The sequence below is a fragment of the Mobula hypostoma genome, chromosome 5 (assembly GCF_963921235.1).
Source record: "Mobula hypostoma chromosome 5, sMobHyp1.1, whole genome shotgun sequence".
Classification (NCBI taxonomy): Eukaryota; Metazoa; Chordata; class Chondrichthyes; order Myliobatiformes; family Myliobatidae; genus Mobula; species Mobula hypostoma.
In genome coordinates, this window is record NC_086101.1 from 165,286,168 (window position 1) to 165,306,708 (window position 20,541).

Sequence of the window (20,541 nt, forward strand, 5' to 3'; positions counted from 1 at the left end):
CGTTCTTTGTTCAATAATGCCGCTCTATCCATTGTCCAAAATCCGTCTCCATAAGAAACAGCTTCCAGCAGTTATACATTTGGAAATTGATAAAACTGTAAGAAATAGGAGCAAGACAGGTCCCTACTTCAGACTGCTCATGGTTGACCTACCTCAATTTTATGTTCCTGCCTTAACCCCCATTTCCCTTGATTCCCTAAGTGTCCAAGAGGCTACCTTTCTTGAACATACTCAAGGAATAACCATTTCAAACCTTCAGTTTGGAATCCCAAATATTCACAACCCTTAGAGCGAAGATATTTCCTCTTGTCTTAATCCTAATTGACCAATTCATTATCCTGAAATGGTAATTTTAGTTTTCAACTCTCAGTCAGAGTAAAAGGTCTCATTGCGTCTCTCCCCATAACTCCAAACTTGCTTTAGTGGGATTATGTCTTGCTCTTCTAAATAGCAGGGAATACAGGTTTATTGGACTCCGTTTCTCCTCTCATCTCGTGAATCTTTGTTCCGTGACATATAAAGTAGCATATTCTTCTTCATTAGGCAACATAACCAAAACTATGCATGGTTTTCCAGGTCTGGTCTTACCAGGTCCTTGCAACAAAGTATCCTACTCTTCTGCTCAAATTTCCTTGTAATAAAGGTTAATCTGCGATTTGTTTTCCTAAGCACTTTAAGTCTCCATGATTCATGTTCAAAGGCACTTGAATATCACTGAGTACCATTATTTATATGGTTCTCATACTTAAAAGAAATATTCTGTTTTTCCATTCTACCTTAGAAAGTGGATAATGTCACACTTCCCTATCTTGTACTCTATTTGTCACTTTGCAGTTAACCTATCTATATCTTCATGGAGTTTCTCTGTATGTTCTTTGCACATTTTATTCTAGTCTACCTTTGTATAGAGCAAACATTAGTACTCCATTCCCCTGTCATCGACATTAATTGCTAATTGCCAAGGCCAGTGCATTGATCTTTGTGGCACTCCACTAGTTTCAGTACATCCTGCCAACTCAATAACAATCAATTTATTTATATTGTGTCTTCCATCTGTTAAGCAATTCTGAATCCAGGATAATAGATTTACTCAATCCTACAGGAGCTTATTTGAAATCCAAATGCACCACATCCACTTGTTCCTCCTAATTTACACCAGTAGAAACTTCTAATGGATTTGTCAAACATAACTTCCCTTTGATATACAGTATGTGTAGACTGTGCCTAATCATATTATGATTTTATAAATGTCCTGTTACTGTTTAATTTATCATAGACTCTAGCATTTTGCCCACTAATGATGATAAACTAACTGCGTCATAATTCACTGTTTTCTCTCTAATTTCTTCAGTAATTGGGAGGCATTCATTCTCTTCCAATCCCTGAAAAAAGATTTTAGAAAGTTTGAAGTTCATGAAGAATAATAGGAAGTAAGCTACCTAACCTAGGGAGTGTATCTGCTGCTGTCATCTCACCTTCAGAAAGCCTTCTTTGTCTCTTCATCCGTTCAAAAATAACCCTTACTCATTCACCATTACATCAGGAGTGAAATTTGGCACAACTTCGCAGAAGGAAAAAATGTGAGGTGACAGAGGGGAATTTTGAGACTCTGCCAACTGAATTTCACCTTTGTATCTTTTTTCTTCTAAAGATAATCCTAACTTTCATTCAACTTCCAACCATACAAATAAATAAAGCATGGATTTCTTTTAAGAGAGACGTCTCTACATTCAATATGTTGACCGTCATGTAAATGGAGTTTTAAGGCCAGATTCCTACACTTTACCTTTTACTGGACAAACCCCCACTATAGTCTATCACCATCTCCTTCTAACTATTGAAGCTTTTACACATAAAGCTGCAAAGAAAAGGTCTCTCTCTCTCGCTTCTCCTCCTCTTCTGTTTCTCTCTCTGTCCTCCAAAGAACCACAGTGCGTACATTCCTGTCTTGGGACATAGTTAACTCATCTGTAAACATACAAATGCAGAAATAATGAATTTATAACTAATAGATCAAGTTTTAAAGGAAAAAAAAACTTTTAAAAAACTCTTTAAAAAATCATGTACATGGACTGGAGGTGCAAAAGCAATATACAATTAAGCCCGCAAAAATTCCAGATGATGTGAATATCAGACTGACTGGAATTCTAATGAATGTTCTCCGTCCTGAAATGGTAACTCTGCCTTTGCTTCTAAACATAGAGCCAGATCTGCCGAGTGTTTCTAACATCTTCTATTTTAACAGCTTGTGAGTTGATATTTCTGGGTCTAAATTACAAATGGGAGTAAGGTTTCGATCTTTTACTTTTGAGGTGTTGACTCACTGATGATACCAACTTCCACAGGCTGAAGATCCTTAACACATGAGGCCATTATATACAGTAAATCAAGAGGAAATATTAGCATTCCATTTGCCCTCGACCAATATTTATGGAGATTTTGGTTCAGCCATGCATGGATATAGTGTGCAGTCCTGATTGCCACATTGCAGGAACAATGTAGGGGCTTTGGAGAAGGTGAAAAAGAGGTTCTCCAAGAAGTTGCCTGGATTAGAGAGTATTAGCTACAAGGAGAGGTTGGACAAATTTGGATTGATCTTTCTTTTGCAACTGCCAGAAGCTGAAGCGGTGAGCTGACAGAAGTGTATAAAATTATGAGAGGCACATATAGGGTAGAAGGTCAGAATCTTATTCCCAGTGTATACATCCAAGGTAAGAGGGGGAAAAGTTTAAAGTAGATCCACAAGGCAAGATTTTTTTTAAACACAGCAGGTGCCTGGAGTGTGCTGCATTGGGGTTGGTGAAAGCAAATATGACAGCAATGTTAAAGAGGCATTTACATAGGTAATATGACAAGGCAGGGGACAGAGGGATATGAATCACGTGGAAGCATATGGGACTAGTTTAAATTAGCATCATGGTAGGCACAGTTATTGTAGGTGAAAGGGCCTGTTCCTGTGCTATATTGTTCGATGTTCTACATACCACAGCTGCAACATCATGAATTTCACTAGATAGAGGTCAGGGTTTAGCAACCCCCATCAATACTTCCCCTTTGCAATTTACAGAAACTGAGGCCAGCTAGAGGGTATATTCTGTTATTTGGCTGACACCGTCTACTTTAACACAGGTTAAGAACTAAATTACTTTCTGATTTCTATGGCTCAACCTCACATCAAATAAACCATCAGAGTCAATGGCGAGCCCTTTCATTGCTTTTCAGTAACAGATATACTGCAAGGGCAGCGACTGGAACTGCAGGAGTTTATGAGCTCGGTTCAAATCCCTCCGCCCCTATAATGAAAGAGTGGAATGACCAAAGTTCCACTTTTCCTCTCACATCCTATTTTAATACCTTTCTGTTTCCATAACTTAGGTCTCAGAGTAATTCAGTGACAACTAATTCCTCCGAGAGGACCACAACCTTGTTGTTGGGTTTGGAGGCTTTCGTGCCTCAATGACTCGGAGAGCTATGTTGGCTGGAGTCAAGGCTTTATGCTTTGGCTCTTGGTAGGGTCACCCATGCTAAACAGGTCAAAGGGTAGAGGCCAGACTAAAAGTGGTCCAGTGCTCCTCCAGGTTCAGGGGTTCAGCTCAGGGCTAACAACCCTGACTGGTAAAACAAAATTGTTACGGAGACAGCAATGAAGAATCCTTCTACATCTGAGTGCAATGGTAATCATGAGCCTCCACCCGGGACTTGCATGACTGACAGTAGTGAAGCTACTGACATGATGAAGGAAGCTCTGAACAGCACGAGAAGTGGAGGACCTTCGATGCTGCCTTATGGGCAATAACGTGAATACTCCTTGCAAGTTTCAAATACACTCTTTTAGTAACATTCCAGACAAGGTTATTCTTTGCACTTCAACTTGCACTGAGAAGGACCTGAGATGACTAGCTTTATGGATTTCCTGCATGTAATTTGATTGGATATGTTTTCTGCCAGAAATGATAAAGCACAGCAGAAGAATACATTCCATATCAAGCAAAAGGTACAATAATTTAAAAAAGTACTACAGATGCTGAAAATATGACTGGGGATGCTCAGCATCTGTAGATAAACAGAGTTTGTATTTCAGAATAACACACACAAAATGATGGAGGAACTCAGCAGGTTAGGGAATCTACGGAAATGAACAAAAAGGTGGGGGAGAGGAAGGAGGACACGATAGCTGAAGCCAGGTGGGTGGAGGAAGGGGTATGAATTGAGAAGCTGAGAGGTGCTAGGTTGAAAAGGTGAAGGGCTGGAGAAGAAGAAACCTGATAGGAGAGAGCGGACCGTGGGAGAAAGGGAAGGAAGAGGGGCACTGGGGGAAGTGATGAGAAGAGGTAAGAGGCCTGAGTGGGGAACAGAAGAAGAGGGAAGGAGGAGGGAAAAAAATTACTGTAAGGAGCCATCGATGTTCATGCCATCAGGTTGGAGGTTACCTGGACGAAATTTGAGGTTTTGCATCTCCACAATGAGAGTGGCTTCTTCATGGCAGAAGAGGAGACTATCGATTGACATGTCGGAACAGGAAAGGGAATAGAAATTAAAATGGTTGGTCACCAGGAATTCTGCTTTTTGCAGAAGGAGAGGAGATGCTCGAAAAAGTTACGTCTGGTTTTTACATCTGGTCTCACCAGTGAAGAGGAGGCCGCAACGGGAGCATTGGATACAGTAGAAATCCCCAATAGCTTCACAGGTGAAGTGTTGCCTCACCTGGAAAGGATTGTTTGGGGCCCCGAATAGAGGTGAGGGAGGAGGGGAATGGGCAGGTGCAGCATTTCTGTCACTTGCAAGGATATGTGCCAGGAGGGAGATTGGTGGTGGGGGAAAAATGGGCAAGAGAATCACAGAAGGTGCAAACCCTGCAGAAAGCGGAGTGTTTGTGGAGGGGGGAGGTAAAGGTATATTTGGTGGTAGGGACCTGCTGAAGATGGCAGAGGCGGCCGAGAATGAAGTGTTTGATGCAGAGTCTCACGATGCAACAAAGAGTAACTCCATCCCTGTTAAGGCAGCGGGAAGATGAGGTGACCATAAACGGAGGACATGCAGATGAGGGCAGCATCAGTGACAAAGGAGGGAAAACCCTGTCCTTCAAAGAAAACATAGAAAACATAGAAAATAGGTGCAGGAGTAGGCCATTCGGCCCTTCGAGCCTGCACCGCCACTTATTATGATCATGGCTGATCATCCAACTCAGAACCCCGCCCCAGCCTTCCCTCCATACCCCCTGATCCCCATAGCCACAAGGGCCATATCTAACTCCTTCTTAAATATAGCCAATGAACTGGCCTCAACTGTTTCCTGTGGCAGAGAATTCCACAGATTCACCACTCTCTGTGTGAAGAAATTTTTCCTAATCTCGGTCCTAAAAGGCTTCCCCTTTATCCTCAAACTGTGGTCCCTTGTTCTGGACTTCCCCAACATCGGGAACAATCTTCCTGCATCTAGCCTGTCCAATCCCTTTAGGATTTTATACGTTTCAATTAGATCCCCCCTCAATCTTCTAAATTCCAACGAGTACAAGCCCAGTTCATCCAGTCTTTCTTCATATGAAAGTCCTGCCATCCCAGGAATCAATCTGGTGAACCTTCTTTGTACTCCCTCTATGGCAAGGATGTCTTTCCTCAGATTAGGGGACCAAAACTGCACACAATACTCCAGGAACATACATCAAAGTTGCTGGTGAACGCAGCAGGCCAAGCAGCATCTATAGGAAGAGGCGCAGTCGACGTTTCAGGCCGAGACCCTTCGTCAGGACGAAGGGTCTCGGCCTGAAACGTCGACTGCGCCTCTTCCTATAGATGCTGCTTGGCCTGCTGCGTTCACCAGCAACTTTGATGTATGTTGCTTGAATTTCCAGCATCTGCAGAATTCCTGTTGTTTGCGTTTAAAAACAATACTCCAGGTGTGGTCTCACCAAGGCCTTGTACAACTGCAGTAGTACCTCCCTGCTCCTGTACTCGAATCCTCTCGCTATAAATGCCAGCATACCATTCGCCTTTTTCACCGCCTGCTGTAGCTGCATGCCCACTTTCAATGACTGGTGTGTAATGACACCCAGGTCTCGTTGCACCTCCCCTTTTCCTAATCGGCCACCATTCAGATAATAATCTGTTTTCCTATTTTTGCCACCAAAGTGGATAACTTCACATTTATCCACATTAAATTGCATCTGCCATGAATTTGCCCACTCACCCAACCTATCCAAGTCACTCTGCATCCTCCTCACAGCTAACACTGCCACCCAGCTTCCTGTCATCTGCAAACTTGGAGATGCTGCATTTAATTCCCTCATCCAAGTCATTAATATATATTGTAAACAACTAGGGTCCCAGCACTGAGCCTTGCGGTACCCCACTAGTCACCGCCTGCCATTCTGAAAAGGTCCCGTTTATTCCCACTCTTTGCTTCCTGTCTTCTAACCAATTCTCCATCTACATCAATACCTTACCCCCAATACCATGTGCTTTAAGTTTGCACACTAATCTCCTGTGTGGGACCTTGTCAAAAGCCTTTTGAAAATCCAAATATACCACATCCATTGGTTCTCCCCTATCTACTCTACTAGTTACATCCTCAAAAAATTCTATGAGATTCGTCAGACATGATTTTCCTTTCACAAATCCATGCTGACTTTGTCCGATGATTTCACCGCTTTCCAAATGTGCTGTTATCACATCTTTGATAACTGACTCCAGCAGTTTCCCCACCACCGACGTTAGCCTAACCGGTCTATAATTCCCCGGTTTCTCTCTCTCTCCTTTTTTAAAAAGTGGGGTTACATTAGCCACCCTCCAATCCTCAGGAACTAGTCCAGAATCTAACGAGTTTTGAAAAATTATCACTAATGCATCCACTATTTCTTGGGCTACTTCCTTAAGCACTCTAGGATGCAGACCATCTGGCCCTGGGGACTTATCTGCCTTCAATCCCTTCAATTTACCTAACACCACTTCCCTACTAACATGTATTTCACTCAGTTCCTCCATCTCACTGGACCCTCTGTCCCCTACTATTTCTGGAAGATTATTTATGTCCTCCTTAGTGAAGACAGAACCAAAGTAATTATTCAATTGGTCTGCCATGTCCTTGCTCCCCATAATCAATTCACCTGTTTCTGTCTGTAGGGGACCTACATTTGTCTTTACCAGTCTTTTCCTTTTTACATATCTATAAAAGCTTTTACAGTCAGTTTTTATGTTCCCTGCCAGTTTTCTCTCATAATCTTTTTCCCCTTCCTAATTAAGCCCTTTGTCCTCCTCTGCTGAACTCTGAATTTCTCCCAGTCCTCAGGTGAGCCACTTTCTCTGGCTAATTTGTATGCTTCTTCTTTGGAATTGATACTATCCCTAATTTCTCTTGTCAGCCACGGGTGCACTACCTTCCTTGATTTATTCTTTTGCCAAACTGGGATGAACAATTGTTGTAGTTCATCCATGCAACCTTTAAATGCTTGCCATTGCATATCCACCGTCAATCCTTTAAGTGTCATTTGCCAGTCTATCTTAGCTAATTCACGTCTCATACCTTCAAAGTTACCCCTCTTTAAGTTCAGAACCTTTGTTTCTGAATTAACTATGTCACTCTCCATCTTAATGAAGAATTCCACCATATTATGGTCACTCTTACCCAAGGGGCCTCTCACGACAAGATTGCTAATTAACCCTTCCTCATTGCTCAAAACCCAGTCCAGAATAGCCTGCTCTCTAGTTGGTTCCTCGACATGTTGGTTCAAAAAACCATCCCGCATACATTCCAAGAAATCCTCTTCCTCAGCACCTTTACCAATTTGGTTCACCCAATCTACATGTAGATTGAAGTCACCCATTATAACTGCTGTTCCTTTATTGCACACATTTCTAATTTCCTGTTTAATACCATCCTGACCTCACTACTACTATTAGGTGGCCTGTACACAACTCCCACCAGTGTCTTCTGCCCCTTAGTGTTACGCAGCTCTACCCATATCGATTCCACATCTTCCCGGCTTATGTCCTTCCTTTCTATTGCATTAATCTCTTCTTTAACCAGCAACGCCACCCCACCTCCCCTTCCTTCATGTCTATCCCTCCTGAATATTGAATATCCCTGAACGTTGAGCTCCCATCCTTGGTCACCCAGGAGCCATGTCTCTGTGATCCCAACTATATCATAATCATTAATAACAATCTGCACTTTCAATTCATCCACCTTATTACGAATGCTCCGTGCATTGACACACAAAGCCTTCAGGCGCTCTTTTACAACTCTCTTAGCCCTTATACAATTATGTTGAAAAGTGGCCCTTTTTAATGCTTGCCCTGGATTTGTCGGCCTGCCACTTTCACTTTTCTCCTTAGTACTTTTTGCTTCTACCCTCACTTTACACCCCTCTGTCTCTCTAAACTGGTTCCCATCCCCCTGTTGTGAACTAACCTCCTCACGCCTAGCCTCTTTAATTTGATTCCCACCCCCCAACCATTCTAGTTTAAAGTCACCTCAGTAGCCCTCGCTAATCTCCCTGCCAGGATATTGGTTCCCTAGGATTCAAGTGTAACCCGTCCTTTTTGTACAGGTCACGCCTGCACCAAAAGAGGTCCCAATGATCCAAAAACTTGAATCCCTGCCCCCTGCTCCAATCCCTCAGCCACGCATTTATCCTCCACCTCATCGCATTCCTACTCTCACTGTCGCGTGGCACAGGCAGTAATCCCAAGATTACTACCTTTGCGGTCCTTTTTCTCAACTCCCTTCCTAGCTCCCTATATTCTCCTTTCAGGACCTCATCCCTTTTCCTACCTATGTCATTGGTACCGATATGTACCACGACCTCTGGCTCCTCACCCTCCCACTTCAGGATATCTTGGACACGATCAGAAATATCCTGGACCCTGGCACCAGAGAGGCAAACTACCATCCGGGTCTCTGGACTGCATCCACAGAATCGCCTATCTGACCCCCTTACTATCGAGTCCCCTATCACAACTGCCCTCCTCTTCCTTGCCCTACCCTTCTGAGCTACAGGGCCAGACTCTGTGCCGGAGGCACGGCCACTGTCGCTTCCCCCGAGTAAGCTGTCCCCCCCAACAGTACTCAAACAGGAGTACCTATTGTTAAGGGGCACAGCCACCGGGGTACTCCCTATTACCTGACTCTTCCCCTTCCCCCTCCCAACCGTGACCCACTTGTCTGCCTCCCGTGGCCCCGGCGTGACCACCTGCCTGCAACTCCTCTCTATCAAAGAAGAAGGCCACCTCTGATGTCCTGGAAAAGGAAAATCTCATCCTAGAAACAGATATGGCAGAGACAAAGGAACTGAGAAAAGAGAATGGCGTTTTTACAGGAGACAGGATGGGAAGAGATGTAGTCCAGATAGCTGTGAGAATCAATAGCTTTATAAAATATATCAGTAGACAGTTTGTCTCCAGAGACAGAGACAGAGAGACCGAGAAAGGAGAGAGAGGTGTCAGAAAAGGACCACGTGAATTTAAGGGCAGGGTGGAAATTGGTGGCAAAAATAGTCTTTTCTTCATTGGAACTGGAAAAGCATAGAAATAAAGGAATTTTCAAAGGGGTGAGAGACTGGAGAATAAAAAGGAAAGTATGTGACATGATAGAGGCCAAGTCAGATTGAATGAAGGTACCGGCTGAGTGATAGAGGCCAGCAAGGAACAACATATATGCCTGGGATGGTTTGATACAATATAATAACAGTTGAAATTAAATGGCAAAGAGATATAAAATATATTTGAATGTCGGAATTATGAGACACAAAGCTAGAACATTTGATTATCTAGAGTGGTGAAATTTAGTGCCAAGCCCAGAAAGTTGTAATGTGGAGAGTCAGATCATGTCATAGACCTGACAGACCAAGTGGCCTCCTTATGTGCCAAAAGCAGATATGGGAAATACGAGGTGCATTTTTCCTGAGTTCATGAAGAGCTGTGTTGGGACAGTGCAGGAGAGAGGTCAGATTGCGACTGGGACAGAGGATTAAAGTGACCAGCTGAGGGACACTTCTTCATGCTGAAGGTAGATGTTCTGAGAGGGCATCCAATCTGGCTCAGGTCTATGCTCAAATGAAAGGGCATCAGCCTGTAATGCTAACGCCTCTCTCTGTCTCCATGGACTACTTGTCCTACTGAATATTTCCAGCTTTTTCTGTTTTATTAGAGAAGACTACATTACAAGCATAGGATGCAATATACTACATTTGATTAAATAAATGTAGTACTGCATATAGTTCTGGTCTACTCATTATAGGAAGAATGAGGGTGCAGAAGAGGTTTACCAGTATGCTGCTATCATGAGAAGCTGGACAAACTTGGATTGTTTTCTCTGAAGCAGCAGCAGGTGAGGGGAGATCTGACAGAGGTTTATAAGATTATGAGAGACACAAGGGAGAATCTGTTTCCTGGGGTAGAAATGTCTAACACCAGAGGCATGCACTAAAGGTGAGAGGAGGTAGGTTCAAAGGGAATGTGAGGGGTAAGTTTTTTTACTCAGAGAGTGGAGGATGCAGGGAATGCACTGCCTGGTGTGGTGGTAGAGGCAAATACATCAGAGGCTTTTAAGAGATTTTAGATAGGCAATGAATGCATGGTAAACCATATATATGTTGTAACTGGGTTAACTGTCTGGACACGCCCCTCTGCTGACTGCCCCTGTGGCTCCTCCCACAGGTTCCTGTATAAAGGTGTTTCGCCTTGCCCCTCCCCCTTAGTCCAGGGGCAGACACTCACCATGGAGGTCGTATTGTACAGAGAATAAAAGCCTTTCAGTATTTTACCCAACCTCAGTCTTTTGGAGTTATTGAAGGTGCTTCAATTTTATTCGTTGTACATTTTAAAGCATGGAACATGCACTGAGACCCGACAAATTAGAGATCGATCCGCAAACGCCAGAAGCTGGAAACGCTTTCGAACTCTGGCTGGCCTACTTCGAAGCGTACCTAGAGGAGATTAAAACGACCGACCCCGTAGCGAAGTGCAGAGTTCTACTCTCCAGGGTCAGTCCACGGGTCTATTCGCTGATCAGAGGCCAGCCGAGCTACAACGGCGCGACGAGCGCCCTCAAAAGACAATACCTGCGGCCGATAAACAGCGTCTATGCTCGGCACCACTTAGCAACAAGGCAACAACAGCCTGGGGAATCAAGTGCTGAGATCGTCCAGGCCCTACGGACGCTCATGCAAGCCTGCAATTGCCAGGAGCTGACGGCGGCGCAGCATGCAGAACTCCTAGTGAGAGACGCCTTCATCACAGGGACCAGGTCAGTGTATGCGCACCAGTGGCTGTTGGAAAAAGCCGATCTTACCTTAAGTTTGGCGATCCAGCTGGCCGACATGCTGGAGGCCGCTCTGCATAACTCCGAGACTCTCCAGGCACGCAATCCCCCGATGGCCTCGTGGGCGCCGCAAACCCCGCAACCCGCCGGCGAATCGACCTCGGCTGCCGCCAGTCGCGAGTCCGCGAAGTGCTATTTCTGCGGACTGGAGAAGCACCCCCGGAAATGCTGCCCGGCCCGAGAAGCTACCTGCTCCAGCTGCGGAAAGAAGGGCCACTTCGCCAAGGTCTGTAAGTTCAAACCGCGGTGTGATTGAGCAGCGCCACGTGTGAAACATGGGGGTCGGCATCTTGCCTGCCGCCATCTTCCCTGCACGCCACCACCACGTGCGAGACATGGAGGCGGCCATCTTGGTCAGCGCCACCTCCCACCGCCTACGACCAACGGGTGCTCACGGGGCACCCCACCGCGCCGGACCAAGACAGTGACTCAACCCTGGCTTCCGTGACCCTCGACCAAAGCGCTCCCCACCAGCTCGCAAGGTCAATGATGGGCAACCTGGTGGAGGGGCACAGGACAAGCTGCCTGTTTGACACAGGCAGCACGGAGAGTTTTATCCACCCAGACACGGTGCAGCATTGTGGACTCATGATACGGTCGGTAAGTCAGAGGGTCACCATGGCTTCCCGGTCGCATACAACAGACATCTGGGGGGGTTGTGTAGCGACACTAGTGGTGAGGGCACAGAATATCGAGACTTTACGTTACTGGTTATGCCTCAGCTGTGTGCCCCTGGACTATTGGGACTCGACTTCCAGAGCCATCTGAAAAGCGTGACAATGAAGTATGATGGGCCCCTCCCACTAATTACAGTTGTAAAACCTCAGTTTTGTAGGGATACGTCACATACCCCACTACTGACCACACACACACACACCGATCCGCACACCCCACCCAACATCATGCCAACTGCCGCACTACCGACGCCACTTGCGGTCCCTCCCCCACCACTGTTCGCCAACCTGACCTCTGACTGTAAACCTGTGGCAACTAAAAGCAGAAGGTACAGCGCGGGGGACAGAGCTTTCATTAAGTCGGAGGTGCAGTGGCTGTTCAGGGAGGGGGTCATTGAGGCAAGCACAAGTCCTTGGAGGGTGCAGGTGGTCGTTGTTCGGAACGGGGAGAAGAATAGGATGGTCATGGACTATAGCCAGACCATCAATAGGTTCACACAGCTCGACGCGTACCCTCTAACGCGCATCGCGGATATGGTCAATCAGATAGCACAGTACAAGGTGTACTCGACCATAGACCTAAAATCCGCTTACCATCAGCTCCCCATCTGCCAGGAGGACCTCCCTTACACCGCCTTCGAGGCGGACGACAGGCTTTATCAATTCCTGCGCATCCCCTTCGGTGTCACGAATGGTGTATCTGTCTTCCAGAGGGCGATGGACCGGATGGTGGACCAGTGCCAACTGAAGGCCACGTTCCCATATCTGGATAACATCACCATCTGCGGTCACGACCGGCAGGATCGCGACAACAACCTCCAAAAATTTCTCCAAGCGGCCAAAGCTTTCAATCTCACCTATAACAAGGACAAGTGTGTGTTCAGAACCATCCGACTTGCTATCCTTGGGTGTGTCGTGGAGAATGGAGTCATTGGCCCTGACCCCGACCGTATGCACCCCCTGTTGGAACTCCCTCTTCCCAACACCCTCAGAACCCTCAAAAGGTGCCTGGGCTTCTTTTCATATTACGCCCAATGGGTCTCTAACTATGCAGACAAGGCCCGCCCCGTGGTCAAGTCCACCACATTCCCCCTCTCAGCTGAGGCCCGCGTGGCCTTCAGCCGCATAAAAGGGGACATTGCCAAAGCAGCAATGCATGCGATGGATGAATCCGTTCCCTTCCAAGTAGAGAGTGACGCCTCCGACTTTGCACTGGCTGCTACCCTCAACCAGGCGGGAAGACCAGTGGCGTTCTTCTCCCGTACTCTTCAAGGCCCTGAGCTTTGGCACTCCGTGGTGGAGAAAGAGGCCCAGGCCATAGTGGAAGCTATTAGGCACTGGAGGCACTATCTTGCTGGCCAAAGGTTCACCCTGCTGACTGACCAGCGCTCAGTTGCATTCATGTTTAGTAACCAACAGCGGGGCAAAATCAAAAATGATAAAATTCTGAGGTGGAGAATCGAACTCTCCACCTACAACTATGACATCATGTACAGGCCTGGGAAGCTCAACGAGCCCTCCGATGCTCTATCCCGGGGAATGTGCGCCAGCGCGCAGATCAACCGGCTATACGCCCTACATGTAGACCTTTGCCACCCGGGAGTCACCCGGCTTTTCCACTTCGTGAAAGCCCGGAACCTGCCTTACGCCCTTGAGGAGATCAGGACGATGACCAGGGACTGCCAAGTCTGCGCAGAGTGCAAACCGCACTTCTACCGACCCGAAAAGGCACAACTCATCAAGTCCACCCGCTCCTTTGAGCGACTGAGTGTTGACTTTAAGGGCCCCCTTCCCTCCACCAACCGCAATGTGTACTTTCTTAACGTTATCGATGAGTACTTGCAGTTCCCCTTCGCCATGCCCTGCCCCGACACCACTACCATGTCAGTTATAAAAGCCCTGCACGAGCTCTTCACTCTGTTCGGATACCCATGCTATATCCACAGTGACAGAGGGTTCTCGTTTATGAGTGACGAGCTGCGCCAATACCTACTGGCTAGGGGAATTGCAACCAGTAGGACCACGAGCTATAATCCCCAGGGGAATGGACAGGTAGAGAAGGAGAATGGCACAGTGTGGAAAGCCACACTCTTAGCCCTCAGGTCAAAGGGACTGCCAGTCTCCCACCGGCAGGAGGTCCTTCCCGAGGCACTCCACTCCATCCGCTCCCTGTTATGCACGTCCAACAATGCCACCCCTCATGAGCGGCTCTTTTCTTTTCCCAGAAAGTCGACTACTGGGACCGCCCTACCAACTTGGCTGACGTGCCCGGGGCCAGTGCTGCTCCGGAAACTTGCGAGGAGCAATAAATACTCCCCAATGGTCGAGAGGGTTCACTTACTTCATGTAAACCCTCAGTATGCCTACGTGGTTTTACCTGATGGACGGGAAGACACAGTCTCCATCCACGACCTGGCGCCCGCAGGAGCACCAGGCCCCTACCCTGATCACTCCGCGGTGACTATTGACCCCGTACCCACCCATGTATGTACCCACGAGACACCGCGCACCCCAAACCCTACACAGACACCACACGACACTCCCATACCACACGCACGAGGGATTAACAACGCCTAACGTGCTGGCACCTCAAGTCAGGCCGGAGCCAGCACAACCGCCGTCGCCGATGCAATCGCAACTGGTACGACGTAGATCACAGTGACGGACTCAACCGCCTGATAGACTTGACCTGTAAGTATACTTGTTTTAAATATTGTCAGTCACTTCACCCTGCGGGACTCTTTTTAAAAAAAGGAGGGGTGAATGTGGTAAACCATATACATGTTGTAACTGGGTTAACTGTCTGGACACGCCCCTCTGCTGACTGCCCCTGTGGCTCCTCCCACAGGTTCCTGTATAAAGGTGTTTCGCCTTGCCCCTCCCCCTCAGTCCGGGGGCAGACACTCACTGTGAAGGTCGTATTGTACAGCGAATAAAAGCCTTTCAGTATTTTACCCAACCTCAGTCTTTTGGAGTTATTGAAGGTGCTTCAGAATGTGAGGAAGATGTAAGGATATGGACATGGTATAGTCAGGAGGGATTAGTTTTTGGGTGTTTTTGATTTACTTTTTAGCTGGTTCAGCACAACACTGTGGGCCAAAGGGCCTGTTCCTGTACTGTTCTATGTTCCACATTCTCAATTACTGCTTCCTCTGGAAAGAGTGTTTAGATGGAAAGGAGGGAGCTAAAAAGACAGGCGTTTCATTTCCTGTTGTTGTGTGGGAAGTTGCCTTGAGAAGGGAGGATCTGAGAATGATGGCGTGGCATCACAGGTGCCGCTTACCATCAGCAGTGCTATCAACATCATCACCAATTTTCTGCACAAGATTTCCTACCTTCTTCCATCCTGTGGAGAGCTCCCAAGTGGACTTCCAGGAGCAGGCTTATAAACATTCAAATAAATGTGACCTTGTTAGTTCTCTGGAGTTAGTGCCACATCACTCATGTAGCTGGCGTTATTGTCCTATCACAAATATAGCAGCACTGATATCATGATAGAAAATCCACCCACTCTATCTTTCCAGAGAATGGATTTTCTCCTTATTTGGCTAACAGAGTTTCAAAATTAATGTCTTTTTTCGGCTGACTGTATTTTCAAAAATTAATTAATATAAATTTATATTTGGACCAATTTGCTATTTAAACAATCCTTTGGTTTCCAGAGCATACACTTCTTTTAAGATAAAACTATCACTTCTACTATGCATCTGGCTTTTAAACAATAAGCTGAATTAAGTCAGTGGCTTATAAAAGTTCTGGCTATGTACTGTGTCTATACACTGCTTTATTAAATCGCTTTTTATCTTGCCAGCAATACTCAATACTGAGATGTTCCTAGCGGACTGAGAGCTTGATAGTTTCTGCCCGATTTGTTTCTATGTGAATACACATGGACAGAAAACAGGTTTATACTGCCTCTAAAATTCATTCACAATTGAGCCACTTACCTATATCCAGTATCATCTCCAGGTTTGTAGAACCAATGTGGCTGCTCCCAGCCGGCATGGAAACCCATGGATGCCTTGTCTTTCAACGTTTCATAAATTCCACTTACTCTATCTGTTGGCCGTCCTCCGAATCTCTCTTCTTTGGGATATCCAACTAAATAATAAATAAGGAAATCTGTCGCACAATTTGCTAATATGTTGTTGGTGATCCTATTACTGATAATTTTAATCATCCGTTTTAAACATGAAACACACTGACATGCCAGTGCATATCCACAGATTTGCTTGACTGACTTAATGTTTCAAATGCAAGTAGTTCTGCTGCAACATAACAGTTGCATTCCTAAGAAACCCTGTGTTACAGAAAATTGCATTACAAAAACAATTGTGTGCCAATGGGAAAAATAGCGTTGGGGCTAGAGACTTAAGGGTTTGTAATAACAAAGCTTTTTTTCCTGCAGGGTTTTCAATAATAAAGGTGTTTTAATATGTGCAAGCTTACTTTGTTACTGCAAGCTAAAAATACTGACACTGTTTAATAGACTATCACTGCACAAACACCGATGGAGGATACTGTTTGCCAATATCCAAAAGTAATTTTCATAAATTGCCCTCTGTGGTCAAACTGACAACTTGTGTGCTTCAGAGACAATGATTATTCAGAGGTTGGTTCCTATTCAAACTTGCATTATAACCAATTTAGCCTGTTTAATGCAAATAGTATTCCCCAATTCATCAATCATATTCACCAATTCACCAGTTCACTTTCTGAATACACACATTTTAGCAGAAATACCTGTAAGTTCTATTTTAATTTTAGATTGCCAGCAACTGCAGTATTTCTCTCTTCTAAATGACACTACCTTTCTGTTTTCTTAACTATGTAAATCTCTCTCCTTGATCTATCATTCAGTTATCTTCCTATCATTTTTCTCCTTGATCTCTGCTATTCAGGGTGTAACAATTTCACTTTAACTTTATTTCATATGTACTTGAAAGGCAGGATTATATGTTTTGTCATAAAAATAACAGTTATGGATTTATGCTGACCTACATTAAAAGGAAATTTGTTTCAAAACGCACTCACAGAATCCACAGAAATACCACAGCACAGTTCACATCTACTCTCTGTGAAATCAGTCCACTAGGCTCATTCCCTTATCCTCACCAACGAGCCTACAAGGTATATCGTTCCTTTTAAATGGAGGGCTATGTGGGAGGGAAGGGTTAGATTGATCTAGGAGAAGGTTAAAGGGTTTGCACAACATCAGGGGCTGAGGACCTTTTCTGAGGTGTACTGTACTAAATAGTGAGTTCCCTCTGAATGTCTGTACTACCCAGAGAGCCTGTGCATTCCAGATCCATACTCTCATGAGAAAAGGTCTTCAAATGTCACTTTCTGCTCTTTTACCAATCTCCTTCATTCTAGTTCCTCTAATTTCTGGCCTATCTGTGAAAGGGGCCGGTTAGTCTATACTTATTCTGTCAAAACTCTTTTGCATTTTATTATTAAAATACCAACAATTCCTTCTCATTCAAAGAACAACAAATAGAGGTACAACTGGCAGCAGGATATGAAAGCAATATAATTGAAATAGCAGGAGATTTTCACTTCCCCAGTACTGACTCCTATTGCCCTGGTGTAGGGAACAAGGTTTGGGATGGAATTTGTTAAATGTGTCCAGGAGGGGTTTGTAAAGCAAAATGTAGTGAATCCTACAAAAAAGGAGTGTGGTGCTTGTCCTTATTTTAGGGAATGAGGATGGGCAAAGGGGAGGAAGTTTGCACATAGCTGAATCCTACAAATATTAATATAATTATTGACCAAACCATGTACATGAATGCTAATTAGTGGAAGAAACTTCGGCTTACTAAACAAGTGGTTTTAAGTGGAGAATTTTAATAAATAGATCCAAACAGTGTCAGAGACATAACATCAGGTGCAATAGTGCAGGGAAATCGGAAAGTAGATTGTAGATAGAAATAAATATGAATGGAATCGAGCAAGGATACATGATTGACATTCTAAGAAGAATAAAGTGGATATCTTCGATTGTAAAAAAGTTTTAGAGTAGCATTTACAACAGTTTTAAACAATGTAAAGCCAAACCAGGTTGCACTACAAAGAGAGGAAAATTAGAAGGTAAAGGTGAGTACGTTAACAAGCTCTTACATATAGTATAAGTTCAAGAGGGTAGCTAGATGAAGTGCTCAGTATGCAAACAGTATTTTTGGATAAATTTGATCTTCACAACAAATTAAAATTTATTGAGAGGAATAATATAAAATGAAATAGTAAACTGGTTTTAAAAGTGGGATAGATGTGGCATTCTATTTGAGATCATAATAGTTAGACCAAGGATATCAGAGATAGCAATATCATCAAAGATGGTTGGACATGAAAAAATACCCTCAAGATAAAATTGAACGCTTCAAGCCTAATTAATTAGCCAAGCTGTCAGTGAAGTGGGTACTGACTCATTGCAAACTTAACAAATGAGCTAACTCTAATCCAATAATGCTTTAGTATTGTGATTTAAGTTCTTTATACTAAAAGATCTCAAAAGTCTAATTAAGAGCTTCAGTGCATAAATGCATATCAGCGTGAAAGTCCTTATATTTTTAATGTAATTATGAAATACAATCAAAAGCCGATATAACCCAAATAATCACTTCATATTTATTCAAATCTAACATTAAAAATACTGATTAAAATGATCAAAGATAAACTTATTCCACAGATGTATCCAGTCCCAGCAATACCTCTTACCAATGTTGTTGAATCCATAGGATTCTCTTGCTTTATCAACTGCATATTTGATTGTTGTCCATTTTCCAAAACGATTAGGATCGATTTCTATCAGGTCATAATCAGGTTCTCCACCCATGATCCAATCAGTAAGATACTTTCCAATCCCACCTGCATGAATGATTCCATACCTGGAAATCCAAACAGCTTTTCTTTGAATCAATTATACATTCTGTTCAATAGTTTAACACCATTTTTAATACAGACCCCACTACCTCAAAACTTCTCAGTTCTGGAGTCTTCTGATGCATATCCAATTCCACTGGCAGATAGACTTGAGACGGTTACAATATTTCATTTCTGATGGTACTGTGCAAATGTGTCTGGGTTACCAGTGAGAGACCACTATTGGGACGGATATCTTCACATAGGGAATAATGGGTGAGAATCTCTGGCATAGCCAGTAGATATTCATATGAAATCTATTTAGTTCAGAATATAGTAGCAAATGAAGGGGACCTTCAAGACTAACACACGCAGAGTAGTCAGGAATAATACATCTCAGATGAATGTTTCCAACAGGAACATTATTGTTCTTTGATATTAATGCACATTGGAGGTTCCATTACCTTCTGCTACATGGCAATAGATTTCTTTCCCCATCCAGAGAAATTATTTCCTCTATGCTGTTGCTTCCTTACATAATTGACCCACAGAATATGGTAGAAGAAAGTCTTAAAAGACTTACAATACTCCCCTAGTCTGCTTAACAAAGATATCCCACCTAATTGTCCACATCCACATTCACTCTTTTGGAATCTGGCATATCTTGTTTTGTTTTCAGTAGATCTTACCAAGACCACAAAAATAATACTAAGTTAACAGTTCTCATCCCCGTGTATATTCTCCCTGAGATATGCTCCACTTGGTCACGTCATACAATATATCAATAGCATGAGCTTTTACATTTTATCTGCTCTTCGCTCTGCTGATCCAAAGATCTTAGCACTTGTTACCTAATGAGGAGTCAAAAGCATAATCAATTGGAGTCTAATGGCTAAGTTGTTCCTTTTGTCTTTGGGGAGAAGATAAGCATGATATCTTTGAGATCTCAAGGTCCATCAGGTAATGATAGATTTGTTTAAAATTGGTTTTAGATTCTGTTGTCTAATATTTGAACTAGCTGGGTCAATATCCTAGAGAACTATTAATGATTAACTGGTTAGTCTGGACTATTATGTGAAGCTGGATGGGTTAGATCCAGCAACAGAAATTTGTGATTCCTCATGTACATCAACAAAATTGCAAGTCAATGCCAAACGTTAGTCCTAGCTTAACAAATAACAGGAAGTCATTAGGATCCATGTGCCAGTAAATCATACTGGCTCAGTTGATTAATCTTATGCAACACCTACTTCCTTGGGAGGCTAAAGAAATTTGGCATGTCCTCATTGACCTTACTGATTTTTACCTGTGCACTGTAGAATGCATTCTAACTGAATGCATTATGACCTAGAATAACAACTGCCCTGCATGTGACAACGAGAAACTGCAGTGACACAGGACACAGCTAGTACATCATGTAAATCAGCTTCTGCTCCATGGACTCTGTCTACTTCTCACTGCCTCAGTTAAGCAGCCAGCATAATCAAAGATCCCATCCACCCCAGACATTCTCTCTTCTCTCCTCTCTCAGCAGGCAGAATATACAAAACTATGAAAGAATGTACCACCAGCCTGTGCAGAATTGTTCACTTGAGCTCCGACAGTCAAGTCCTGAAATTCATAGATTAATAGTCTCAACAATTTTTAAGTATCATATGAATGTTTGGCACTTGGACTTCCAGAAGACATC

At 44.1% G+C, this 20,541-nt stretch overlaps 1 protein-coding gene across 1 annotated transcript in view; it reads right to left on the reverse strand.

Annotated features, from left to right (window-relative positions):
* Window positions 1–20,541, reverse strand: part of dmgdh (dimethylglycine dehydrogenase) — a 129,879-nt gene that overhangs the window by 44,548 nt on the left and 64,790 nt on the right. The window contains exons 8-9 of the mRNA XM_063049319.1: window positions 18,708–18,877; window positions 15,938–16,091 (exon numbers count right to left, since the gene is read on the reverse strand). Coding sequence (XP_062905389.1) covers window positions 15,938–16,091; window positions 18,708–18,877 — 324 coding nt within the window. The remainder of the gene's footprint in view (window positions 1–15,937; window positions 16,092–18,707; window positions 18,878–20,541) is intronic.